The 13,159-nt window shown below is 38.9% G+C and overlaps 1 protein-coding gene across 4 annotated transcripts in view; it reads right to left on the reverse strand.

The window, feature by feature from the left end:
- DYM (dymeclin) overlaps positions 1 to 12,223 on the reverse strand; it is a 183,663-nt gene extending 171,440 nt beyond the window's left edge. For 2 of the 4 annotated variants that reach the window (XM_071802758.1, XM_071802759.1), the window contains exons 1-2: positions 12,031 to 12,221; positions 2,446 to 2,623 (exon numbers count right to left, since the gene is read on the reverse strand). In XM_071802758.1, coding sequence (XP_071658859.1) covers positions 2,446 to 2,585 — 140 coding nt within the window. In that variant the 5' untranslated portion in view covers positions 2,586 to 2,623; positions 12,031 to 12,221. Of the gene's footprint in view, positions 1 to 2,445; positions 2,624 to 12,030 lie in introns of all 4 variants that reach the window. The other 2 variants (XM_065860660.2, XM_071802757.1) reach the window with 2 other exon arrangements.
- Between the last annotated feature and the right edge of the window lie 936 nt (positions 12,224 to 13,159).

The following is a 13,159-nucleotide window of genomic DNA, read 5'->3' on the forward strand; positions in this document are numbered from 1 at the left end:
AGTAGCCTCTGTCTTCCTTGCAGCTACTGGTTTCTTCATGACAACAGGGTGAATGTGACACTGAAAGCGACCCCAGTCCCACCACATCCCAGGTGTTGCTGCTTTTTGTTGTCTTATTTATTGTTGGTCAGCTTTCCTACGACCATATATTCTCCAACTACCTTCTCTTTTCATGTTTTTCTCCTCTTTCCCTATAGTACTGTCATATATAGGACAGAAGTACATCTGAAGCAGCATCCAGAGAATGACCCCCTTCCACCTGGGGATCGGATCAGTTCCATCTTTGCAAAAATTCAAGGAAGTAAAAAAGTATTATTTGAGAAAAAACTAAATTGTGTCTTGTTGGACAGGTGAAAACTGGCTCCCTTCCACAAGAGCCAAAAAAAAAAGTCATCTTGCTCCTGTCTAAAGACTGACCTACACTCAAGCCTCATTAAAACAAAACAGAGTTAACTTGATACTTTGTGAGGTTTTAATCTCAGAGATGAGCATTGACCTCTATTGTTCTGATCATGCAGGCAAGGTAATCTGATTTACACAACAGCTGTGCAGCCAACGGCATCCAACATCATTTGTCTAATGCTTCTCTCAGGTAGGTGTGACTTAATGGGAAATTTCTGTTTCCTTCCAATTATTAAGCTGCACAAAAGATGCCTCTAAAAATCTCTTTCCTCCAGCTGCCGGGCAAAGAGCACCACCTGGTGTTCAGCTAATTAAACCTTCAACTGGCTTTTTTTTTGTTGTTTGGTTGTTTTTTTAATTATGTTTCTTGTTTGTGTATTTTTTCATTTGATTATGTTTGTTTTGTTTTTTTCTTCTTTTTAAGAGAACTTACTCTGCACTGTATCTGACTCCATGAAATAAGCACAAAAAAGCTGCAAACTATGAAATACTCCTTTATTTTGGTGGTGGAGGAAGAAGCAGTAGAACAACTGAAGAAAATAGCTGGGGTTGACATGTAACTATTTCCCCCCCCAAAAAACCACAAATCAACATGGTATTATATGACTTGTTAGAATATTGTCCTACTTGTTAGTCACATATAGGCTGTGAACAATTCTTGTATCTTCGGGGATCTGTGAGAAAACACAACTTGCTCCTCACCCAGTACTAATTATGCACTGCCCTTGACAAGCTTTATAACTCACCCCAACACTGTATCTTCTTGTTACCCTCTGGATACTCTCTCCATGCAGGAGCCAAAATCCTTCCTCCTCCTCACTCTTCACAAAAATAAAGTCTAGTAAATGCCTCCCAGTTGTTTACTGGAACCATTTTCCCTCCCAGTTGTCTGAACATCCACTTAGTCCCAGTAGTAGGAAACACAATCTGCCTGATCTGGTCCTAATTATTATGAAAATAAATGTCATTTTTTGCCTTTCAGAAGGTACTGTGCACAAGACACAGCACAGAGTTAAGTCACATAAGATGTAAACTATACCTCACTAGAAATTGTATCCCATTCTTTATTCAATCAGTGATCTATATTTAAGACTTGAGAGCTCAGAGCAGTCAAATCTGCACTGGTTTTTCACCTTCTGAAAAAAAAAAAAAAAAAACATTTATTTTGACAGGAGCTCTGTTTTAACAAAAAAAAATAAATTGAAAGATGGCAATCAAATTGGCCGGAACAGTCCTTAAACACATTTCCAATTAATTAAAGCTGAAAAGTGTTCCAAATTTTAGCAGTAACGCATTATGGCCTATTTAAACCTGTTACACAAGTGGTTAGATGGCACCTGTTACTACCCTTTGTGAAAAAAACAGATCCTTTGCAAGGAAATACCGATGATAATAATAAAGGTGTCAAATCAGACATTCATCTGACAGAAGATTATCAGGTCACGTTATAAACTGTAAAAAACAGTTTAAGTGATAATTAGAAGTATTAGGTAATACCAGACTCTTAAGACTGATAATCAATAGATAGGCCAATGAATTTCGCAATGGACAAGGATTTATTTTCTGTATTCCTGGACATGTGCTGTGGATCCTCCCAAAAATATTAATTCTGTTTATATCTACACCACTTGCTGGAGCAAAAAGACATGTGGAACTTGAATTTTAGATATTTAGAAAATATTTTTGTGGATACATGCCAAGCTTCTTTGTAAAATGTAAAAGACAGGTGGGATAAAGCCATACAAGAAACTCAACAGGTAACCTATAATTAAGTTATGAAACATGTACAATTCACTGTAAGCCATGAGGAAATATTATGTTAGTCCTGAGCAACTCCAGAGGCTTTCCCAAGGAAACAAGAAAAAAGGAACCCACAGGAATGGAAGAGGTGGTGGAAGAGCCTCCAAAATTAGAAACAACGGTCCATTTTACACATGTATTTATTCCTCTGCTACGCAGAACAGCATTAACAAAACCACCCATTTGCTTTCAGACTTACAAACACACAACCAAGGTTTAGTTTTTCAACAAGAACCCTCTTACCTGTTTGTTGGAGTGGTAAAGCTGAAAGACAGCAGCTGATTCCAGAAGGGGTCATTCTCGGAGATGGGCTCTGCTCCTGCTAATTTCTTTAAGTACTCATTTTCTGGAAGCTCACTGATGCTGCTGCTATTTGCTCCCATCTTCTTTATTTGGCAAATTCTCTTCTAAATTTTCATTTCTTCAAGGAAAGAAAAAAAAAAGAGAGAGAGAAGCATTTAAAGTCTTTTGTACAAATAAGGAATATACAGATCCTAAATTAGCAATCAGTAAAGCTTTAGTTCACTGTCATGAATAATTACTGAAATGTAGAAAACAGGCACACAGAAAGACATTTCAAAGATCTTTCTTTCTTTCAACAATGACCTCTTCATCCAAGGAAGTTAAAAGTTACTGTGCTATATACTTCAGTCACTGTCTCACTTGGACTTCATAAATCACACTGAACAAGAATACAGTATCACAGTTGTATCAATATCAGGGCTGCTACCAGTGGGGAAAGCTGCAAAGAAATCACAATTTAAGCAGGGACGTCAAGTTGAAAAGCTATTAAAAATATTTTTTCCAAGTCGATATGTGTAGATAGAAAATTATTTCTATTGTCAAGAAAGGGAGTCTGTCATGGAAGAAATTGCTGCATGTTATCAATGATCTGCACCTTGAAACCTCTTGCCTTCAAGGAGGGAAAAGATAAAAAATATATACATCAAAAAACTGCTTTTTGAAGCAATGCCGCAGAAGCTGGTAGAGATATTGTCCAAAACCTTTTTTCATTACCGGCTGTGTTGTCCTTGACCTGTGCAAGAATGATGAGGTTTCAATTCTCCACGCTGCTCATCAGCACTTTTCACCTTTATAAACAATTTAATTAAAGAAAAAAACACCATGATGCTATTAACTATGCACCAGGGATGCTCCTAAGCATCTTATATCTTTGCAGGACACCAGCTTCAATAATCTTCCATCTTTTGAGAAGAAATAACTGTGACTAATAGCTTTGAAAGTTTATATTTATACATAGAAGAAATAAGAACAGGAACAGCTATACTAGAGGATGTAAGATGCTACTTGGTAACAACTCTTCCCCTTGGTCTTCAAAAAAGATATAGGATCTGTTTCAAGAATCACTCCAGTACCGATTAAGACTCATCATCATTGCAGAAGCAGTTGCTTCCAGAAAATACCATTCTAGCAGCAGTTAATATTAATAAAGAACAGTATAAAAATGAGGAAAACTTACTAAATAGAAACAAAAAGCTGCAATGTTTGCAGTGATCGCTAAGTCTATTTGAATAATTTACATTTGAGATTTAGAGTGAATGCACAGCACCCAAATATTTCAGAAACACCAAAATGCCAGCATAGACTGAGAGCAGAACACAGGGTATTTTCCATCCTCCACCATCACTATTAGCTGCTCTAGAAGACAATACAGCAAGATGAAACTTTATACTGACTCAGTATATCAGATTTTACAACCGCACCACTGCAGCTCTGCCATCGTGCACCCATGGAATTCTATTTTTACGGAACAGCTCAGTTTCTACCACCCCTCTTTATATCTGACCAAAGGGAAGAGAGAGACAATAATCATAACTTCATTCATGTCTCATTTAGCAAAAACTTCTGAAGATACTGTCTACAGAATTAGCAGAAGTCATTTTAGTCACGGAGACATGAAGAAAAATTTAAAAGTGGCCTGTGAGTGAAAATGGAAGTTTGTGCCAGGGAATTCTATGGAGAAGCATTGAAGGATTACAAAATGTAATTAGTTTAAGAGGATTTCCAGAACTTTGGTTGAATGTTTACTCATGGAACAGAATGAATGTATCTTACTGGAATACAAATTTTGCTGCCTCCAAGAAAAGAAAAAAAAAAAAACACACAAAACCAACAAGACTTAGAGTACACTACCTTTGAAATAAGGTCAACAAATACTAAAGTTAGAGATTAAACAGAAGAATCAATCAAAAGAATCCAACTGTTAGACAAATACTTGTAAAGTAATTAGTAGGTACATGGACTTTGCAAGCTTTGCCTTCTACTCATTTGTGCACCAACTTAACTCAGAGCATCCAAATAAACATATTTTTTCCTCTCTCTTATATCCCAGGTTTTTTCTTTCCTCTCCTAAAACATTCTATTCACTATACTCCTCTAAAGTAAAAATCTCCCCAAGTTCTACTAATACTTACTAGAGATGACCATACTTAAAACCAACATTCAACAGGTATAACAAAGCTAACTCCTTCCATCATTAATTATATTATCTCAAAACTTGCTGGTTTTGTGTTATGCAATGATTTTATGGTGCAGCCTGAGCACCTTCAGCTCCTACAACCTAAAGTGCCATAAGCCCAGCATTAAATCTGAAAAACATTTATTAGGAACTCCAGGTGGTAGAGGAAACAAGTCTTTTCTTCAGAGTTCATAAATACCCCCTAGGAAAAATGTCTAAAAATAATTTAAACATTAAAAAAAAATAAACATCAATATTTAATTTTCAAGCACTTTAGCAACAGTAATAAATTAACCCAAATGCTTTAACTTCAATGGTTACATGTTATCCACGATCTCCAACACACTTACAAGAGATACACTATTCTCCAGTCACCACCTGAAAGCATTTTGAAACACATTTTCAAATACCAGACATGTTTCTTTTCAAAACAGCTGACATTAGCTCAAAAACTCTCTGATAAAACATTACTTAAATTTGCAAATTGCTTTTGATTAAGAAGCACCATCGTTGTGTCTCTAACACTGGTCAGGGCAGTAGAGGTTCAAGTTTTTACAGGACATAAAAGGTTGGTCAGTATTTGCAACACACCACTATATTTTAATTGTTATTTTTTTAATTTTAAATCTTTACTCATGACTTTCCCTAGACTTGACTTTCACAACCGCCCCCATTGCAGCTCCAGGGAATTTCAGTGACTTCTGAGCAGAAGGTTCAATAGATTCTCTTTCCTCACGTGCTAAACTGGGAGAGTCACAAGAAACACCAAATAAGAAGAAATCGCTTTTCATTTCCAAAAAAATCAGTCCCAACCCCAGCAGTAAATTACTGCAGAAATCTATTTTTTTTTAACTGAAATACACCAAATGCATGGTTTAATTTTCAAAAAAAGCTAAGTCTTCTCTTGAAAAGCAATCAAGCTAATTATTTGCTAAAAATAAATAAAGAAATAAAAACAGACATAATTTATTAGCAAGTCTTTTAATTTAACACTATTATTACCTCTACCAACAACTCTAAGTAAGCTGGGAGCAACCCTACATAATCACAGTGTCATGCTCTGTTAAACCCAACATCTGTTTAGTCCTGAACTTGGCTCCGGGACGCAGCAGCAGCCGCTCCAGAGCAACCACCAAGGAGTTTGTTCTGCACATCAGGACTCATTCCAATCTCAAAGGGCAAGGGGTAGATATATACCCCAAGTTTAGTTTACTGTCCCTTCCAAAAGATTTTAATACTAATTATTAACAATGTTTATAAGAATGTATTTTTTTCTCTTCAATTTAAAAGCAATTCAACAACATACACGTTGTGCCTGAGCTCCCAAATGTAACTCAAGGTACAACATGTACACTGTTCAAACTTGTCATGTTTTCTAAACCTTCTATTTCAATCATTTTAGACAAGAAATTATAGTTCCATTAAGTATTAAATCTCCTACTGGTCTCAACTTAATTGATATTATACTAATCCACCCAGTGTAACCAGCTGCCCCTTCCAAAACTGTCCTTGTCATGATGGTCTGGTTGAGTCTGCAGACAACCTGAATAATACATATTATTATTTTTTTAATTAGTACAGACGATTTTACTACACCATCTGAGATCTGGTCTCTAAGCTAGGTCTTTAACCCAATCATATGAAAATAAAATTAAGAAGTGATGCTATTCGAAAACCTACGTTTGAAAGCCTAACAAAATTTAATTTCCATATATGAAAGCACTTCGGTTACCTTTACAGTTTCAGGAACTAAAACAAATGCACATTGTTTTCCTTTCAAGCAAAACAGCTGATATCACTGTAAAAATGAGAATATACAAGAGGTAATTCTGCTTCTTCAAGTATTAACACAGCTGCTGCACTGAGGTTTTTGGCTAATTCCCACTTGTTTCAGACCATATTTCACCCATAAGACATTAAAATGTCCCACAAAAGCCTAACATAAAACTTCCCACGCATTTATTAGGCTACTGCAATAAATACATATAATTCTTCATGCCACAAAAGATGCAGAAGATACAGTAATCGTAGATATTATTCAGCACCAATATTTTAATTATAGTGTCCATGCAATGTATTTGAGTGTATAAGGATCAAAAAAATCAGAATCTTTTTATCAATTAACGTTAATTGCTGCTAGAAATGCCAATGGTGTCTATACAGACCAATTTTCCAAGAGGAAAGCAAGTTGGGTACCACACATACCCAAAGGTACCAGAAAAGGACTAACAGATCTCACCACAGAAATGATAACTGATGCTGTAAAAAAATTAAAATCCTTTATTTCAGCAGCAAAACTGTAATTTCTCTTACCTACACATCCTCCAGCTGCTTTCTGCCCACCTCTAAAAAAAAACCATCAAGCAGTAAGCAGAGCTTTTAATTCAAATTATGGTTAATTAAGTTTTTAGACACACACACTTAGGTATCAAGAAAGAAAAGCTCCCTTAATAAGGATGGGTTTGCAGCTTTCCTGGCATATTAAGTGTTTATTCCACTGCACTGTCTGGGGAATTGTTTTGGGAAAGTTTTGGTGCTGTTAGCGAGGCTGGAAGAAGAAAAAAAAATTTTAAAAAAAGTGATTTGATCTTTCTTCAAAGGTAAAAAACAGTTATACAAATATTTCATTAATACCAAGAGATCATTCATTAACCTTCACATAGACTCCAAAACAAGGTACAAAAGCACAAGGATTTTAGTTTTATCAACTAAAATGGTAAATTTAGTTTTATCAACTAAAATGGTAAAATTTCACTAAACAAAACAAACGATGGAGAAATATACAGCAACGAGAATTCATGTCCATAAAAGGGATCTTCATAAAATAATAATCTTTATAATCCTCAGAATTTAGGATGTTTTGCCATTTTTTATCGAGAGAAAAACGCTGAAATAATCTTTTTTTTTAAGCATGTTAAGGAGTACAAATATTTCAGCTATACCTTAATGCCTGGCAATCATCAAATGCAATCCAACTACTACTAAGAATTTATCTCCTCTTACACACCAGTCACTTATCACTGAGCAGCAGAGGAGATTTCACAATAGAATAAATGCATCCTTCACAACTAGAAATTAAAAGCATTTCCTACTGGTTTTAAGTTAATGAGTTACACAGGAAAGATTGTTTCAGCTTATTTTACTTTTCACTGTACTGATTTGCAATTTTCCTCCACTTTTCTATCATGTATTTGGCCACCACTCCTTTCTCCAACTCCCTTTCCCCACACCTCTTATTTTAACACAGTGTTCAGACACAAAAGCATCAAAAAAGAAAAACACGCACACAAAAAAAAAGGTTTTGTGCGAAGCAGAAAGAGACAGACAAGCTGTTTTTTGTCAAAAATACAACATGTGAACTCTTTCTGAGAACCTGGTCAACCATAAATGGGTCTAATCTTTGCAACCTGGGGACAAATATATTTCATAGTTTTCTAGATATTGGTCAAATTATTTATTTCTCCTCTACCATTTTTCAGACTCTATGAAGTTTGATGGCGACTGTCTCCACTATATCTACAGTCCTTTAATATATTTTTGCAGCAGCACAGCACACTAACCACTCACCAGGTACCAAAATATAATTCCTTAAAGCTCAAGACCTTAGGACAGATATACTTTTGGACAGGTATAAGAAATGCAACATAATCATGAAGTGGTCCATGCAATACTTAAATACAATAAAAACAAAGAAAACCACATCTTTAGGTAGCTCCCAAGATAATTGAATCAGACTTGTCCACTGCTTATCGTGCTGGATGAGTAAAAAAAAAAATCCTAATTTTGAAGAGAACAGTTTGCTTACTTGGTGTCCCACCCACAGGACAGTTGTTGTGCTTCCATACGAAGAAGGGATTTTTCAAGACCTTCTTGGTAAGGTAGAATATTTCAAGCAGAAGAAGTGGGACATGAGTGAGCCCAGACACTGGTTGTTGACCAAACTGCTCAGTAACTGATGCTATAAATCACCTTTGTCTTTGCCAGTTTATTCTAAAGACCACAGTTTGCTGACTTTTCATAAAGTGTTCTGAAAAGCAGGTGACGGGAAAATGAAAACCTAAATTCTATAAATGAGACTGAGATTTACAGCTTCTGTATCTTCTTAGTACTATCTCAACACACATTTTTCTTCATTCTTTATAATAACATATAATCACTATCTAACAAGTTACTGTTGTGGTGATCAAATCTATTAATTTGATCACTAAGGAGGCATGTTTACTAAGCTCAAAATAGCTTATTAGAGATGAACTACTGGTCACCTTCACAGCCTTGTCCAGAACTGGAATCACTGACTCGTAGAGGGGAAAAAAAAAAAACAACACAACAACCAACCTTGCTCAAACTGCTTTTCTCTGAAGTTACACAAGATCCAAAAAAGCTTCACAAAAAAAATGCCATTACTTCTTTCTGTTCCAACCTTTTGCCTCAGAATAAAAACAACAAGCATTGCTAGCATATAAGTATTCTACGTTTAATTGCCACATGTAACAAAACAGGTCTCTTGTTCATTAGTATAAAATTCCACAAGATGTCCCTAATTTTATCCTTTTTTAATGCTGCTAGTTCCACTCCCACACTAAAACATTATACTTGTAGCCAAATCGCCCTGAAGGTTCAAAAACTCTAAAGGGCTTTTTTCTGACCTCCTACATAATTCCAGTGATGACATTTTATTAAACAATTACCAAACCAATCCTAATAATTTGAGAGTAGCATGACAGCATCAGCTTTAGAAATACATCCTATCATAGTGTGAAGGAAGAATGTGGGGAGCAATTTAAAAAAAAATACCTTTATCATTACTTTTACATTCCTACATCCCACATTAAAGTCACAACTCAAGCACAGCAAGTGTTTTCTAGAATACATGCAGAAATAATCTCTTTAATGTGATTAGTAAAACACCATTAGAAGGTCAAGCACACCTTATATTACAGTTTAAAAGGCTCGCTGTTTCTCCATCTGTTAAATAGCTACCACAGGTATAAAATACGTGTTTCAAAAGTTTCAAGAAGTGACAATCCAAATGCTAATTCTGCTCTTCGCAGTGGGTGGGTATTTCTTGTTGAAAGTTCATTCCAGGACAGCTGGACTGGGACTAAAAAATGAGAAGAACAAATTGAACTTTCAACAAGAATATCAACAGAATACAGAGCTTAGAAAAACTGAAAAAGACTAATCAAAAATATACACAACCCATGCTGAGATGGAACTTTACATCTTAAGAACATACTGCCTATCAGTACCAGTATTACTGGTTTGACTGTATCTTCTTCCCGTGGCCAAAACCAAACTTTTATTAGCACAAATACAGCAATGGTTCTCAAAAGCACCATTTTTACACAAACTACCTGATAATCTGGAATGGATTACAGTGTTGGAAACTTTGATATTAAAATGCTTTATGATTATTTATGAAGTTATCCCTCTTTTCTTTTTTTATATTCAATATACCTACCTAAAAAATCAATTTGTAGTAATTGACTCAGTTACTGCCACAATTAAAATGGGCAGTTGGGTTGGATATGACACAAGTCATGCTAAACCTGCTATGATTTAATAATCTAAGCAGCTGCTAGCTTGCTATATCTATCTCTTTATGGAAGGGATGTTAAGATTACTGTTATACATATTTAAGATTTTCTCCCTGTTTCACTCTCAGGCATAAATACAACTTGTGTAATGGCCAAAGAGATGTTTCAGAAAGAAAAATTCAACTACAATACCTTATAAGCTTCAGCAAGATGCTTAGATGTCCATTAAAAAGTCTACTTTTCTAAAATATTGGTCTATGTTACTGTATTTCAAAGGTCATACAATTATTTTGGCATCTGTACTCTGCCCACAATTGGGCACTATGTATATTTTTACAACAGAGCTATTTGTCTCCACTGTACATTTTTTGTACGTACATCTAATTTTATATTATGCTACACATCATTATTTATATCATTTAACTCCAGGGCCTACTGCAAATGAAATTACACTTGCCAAAGTGCGTGATTGCTTTAAGGTGCAATAGGTTTTCCACTCTGGAGAATACACTTGGAATAAATACCTTTATCATATATAACCATCCTCTTTGACCACAGTTCATCAACCACCAAACAGGATTTCCTACTTTTAACACCTTCTGTCAGTCACCAGCATGTTAAAAACATCCTGGAATCTTCTTCTGGAAGCACCAGACCCACCTCAGTTCAATATCAATTTGCTATACACACTTTACTTAATTTATCACCAAAATACTACGCAGGACTGGAAGTGGAGGAGCTGGTGGTTCCTTCCACCAGGTGAAAGTGCTGAGCAGAGTCCGGCATCTCCAGGGCCATCCATGGGCTTCTCCTGACACAGTGGCCACATGAAAACAGAAAACAGCCCAGGGATAGAATAGAACACCACCTGCTTGAGCTCCTGGCAATCTAAAGCGCAATGACCATCTTTACTTCACTCCAACTGGAGCAATTTCAACGGTTTTTACTCGGGAATCGACAAACGGGGGATTACACAACCCAGTTGCCTGCATTAGGAAACTGGACCAAACCACCCAGGAGATTCTTTACACTCCCCTGCACTCAAAAAGTGCTCAGTGCAGGAAGCATTAACAATCTACTTACTTCTACTAATACCTGAATGATTATAATCGCAGCCTAGCACATTATCCCTCAGTACACGCGGCAAAAGAAAACAGATTATGGCTTCACAAATTCACTACGCTTAGCACAAAAGCTTAATATATATATATATGTATATATACAATAAATATACAATATGTGGCATGAAGGCATCCAAGACAAAACCTGATGGCAATTAAGACACAAATTCCTTTTCAAAACAAAATATTTTCCCACTCTTACTAAGCATGAACCTTCAGAATACGAAAACAAACCGGTAATAGTGACCAGGAAGCAGAGCAGAACCCGTTATATTGCAAATGCAGTAATTCGGCACTATAAAAACCTTGTAGTTCACAAAGGCAGAGAGGAAAATACGCTATTTTATAGTATTATCACTAACAGGGGCATGAACCTTGCTCGCTGTGGCTTTGACCGTGTATAAAGAGACAACTCAGTGGCGGTCCCGGGAGCCCCGGGCAGGGAGGACCCGGAAGGTCCCAGTGGGGCTCGGCTGAGGAGATCGGCAACTCCACGGTGCTCTATCGCGATATGGGGCCGAGCAACGACGGGTGTCGGGACAAGGGGACAACCGGGACGTTTAGGGGCGTGTGACAAGTCCCTTCACAGCCCCCGGACCGGACAGAGCCCCTGGGGTTCCCCCGCCGCCCGCGTCCCTCAGCCGCCCCTCAGCCCCCGCCACGGGGCGGGCCCGGAGGAACCGACGCTTACCCCGTCCGCTCGCAGCACAACCGCTGTACGGGCAGGTGGGAGGCCTGTAACGAGGCCCCAGCACCCCCGCAGGCCCGGCCCGCTGCCCAGGGGCCTCCCCTGGAGCCGCGGGGCCGCCCGGCCGGACCCGGCCCGTCCGCTCCGCTCCCCTCAGGCGGCTCCTCCGCACCCGCCAACGGCTCCGCTCGCGCAGGCGCGCGCACCCACGGCCTCCCAGCCTTCCACGTCGCCAGCTCCTCCCGGTGCGCATGCGCACAGGGAGGCAGCGGATTGGTCAGGGGAGTGGCGGCGCCGCGGGGTACTCTGGGAAGTGTAGTCCGGCCGGGTGGGGCCCGGTCAGCGCCACGGGAACAGCCGGCAGGTATCGGCGGGCCTGAAGCTCCGGGGAGCCCGGCACACGGGTACGGGCTGCTCTCAGGAACACGGGCTGCCTTCCGCGGCCTGCCCTCCCCTGCAGCCGCCTTTTCTGCCAATGACGCCTGAGGTGACTGACAGGAGGTGCCTGAGGGAGAATTGACCAGGCACAGTCCTGCCCTCACACAGCTTTACATCATTCTGGAATATTGTGTCCAGTTGTGGCCCTTCAGTTCCAGAAGGACAGGGAACTGCTGGAGAGAGTCCAGCGCAGCCACCAAGATGCTGAAGGGAGTGGAGCATCTCCCGGGTGAGGAAAGGCTGAGGGAGCTGGGGCTCTGGAGCTGGACAAGAGGACACTGAGGGGGGACTATTAATGGTGATCAATATGGAAAGGGGCAGTGTCAGGAGGATGGAGCCAGGCTCTTCTGGGTGACAACCAGTGATAGGACAAGGGGTAATGGGTACAAACTGGAACACAGGAGCTTCCACTTAGATATGAGAAGAAACTTGTTCCTGGTGAGGGTGTCAGAGCCTGGCCCAGGCGGCCCAGGGAGGTTGTGGAGTCTCCTTCTCTGCAGACATTCAAACCCGCCTGGACCCCTTCCTGTGGAACCTCAGCTGGGTGTTCCTGCTCCATGGGGGGATTGCACTGGATGAGCTTTCGAGGACCCTTCCAAACCCTGACATCCTGGGATTCTGTAATTGCTTATACCTCTGGTAACCTTCACTTCTGAGTTGTTTTTAATGCTATCAGCAGCTGGTTGTATAACTA

This window comes from Patagioenas fasciata, chromosome Z (assembly GCF_037038585.1).
Source record: "Patagioenas fasciata isolate bPatFas1 chromosome Z, bPatFas1.hap1, whole genome shotgun sequence".
NCBI classification, from domain to species: domain Eukaryota; kingdom Metazoa; phylum Chordata; class Aves; order Columbiformes; family Columbidae; genus Patagioenas; species Patagioenas fasciata.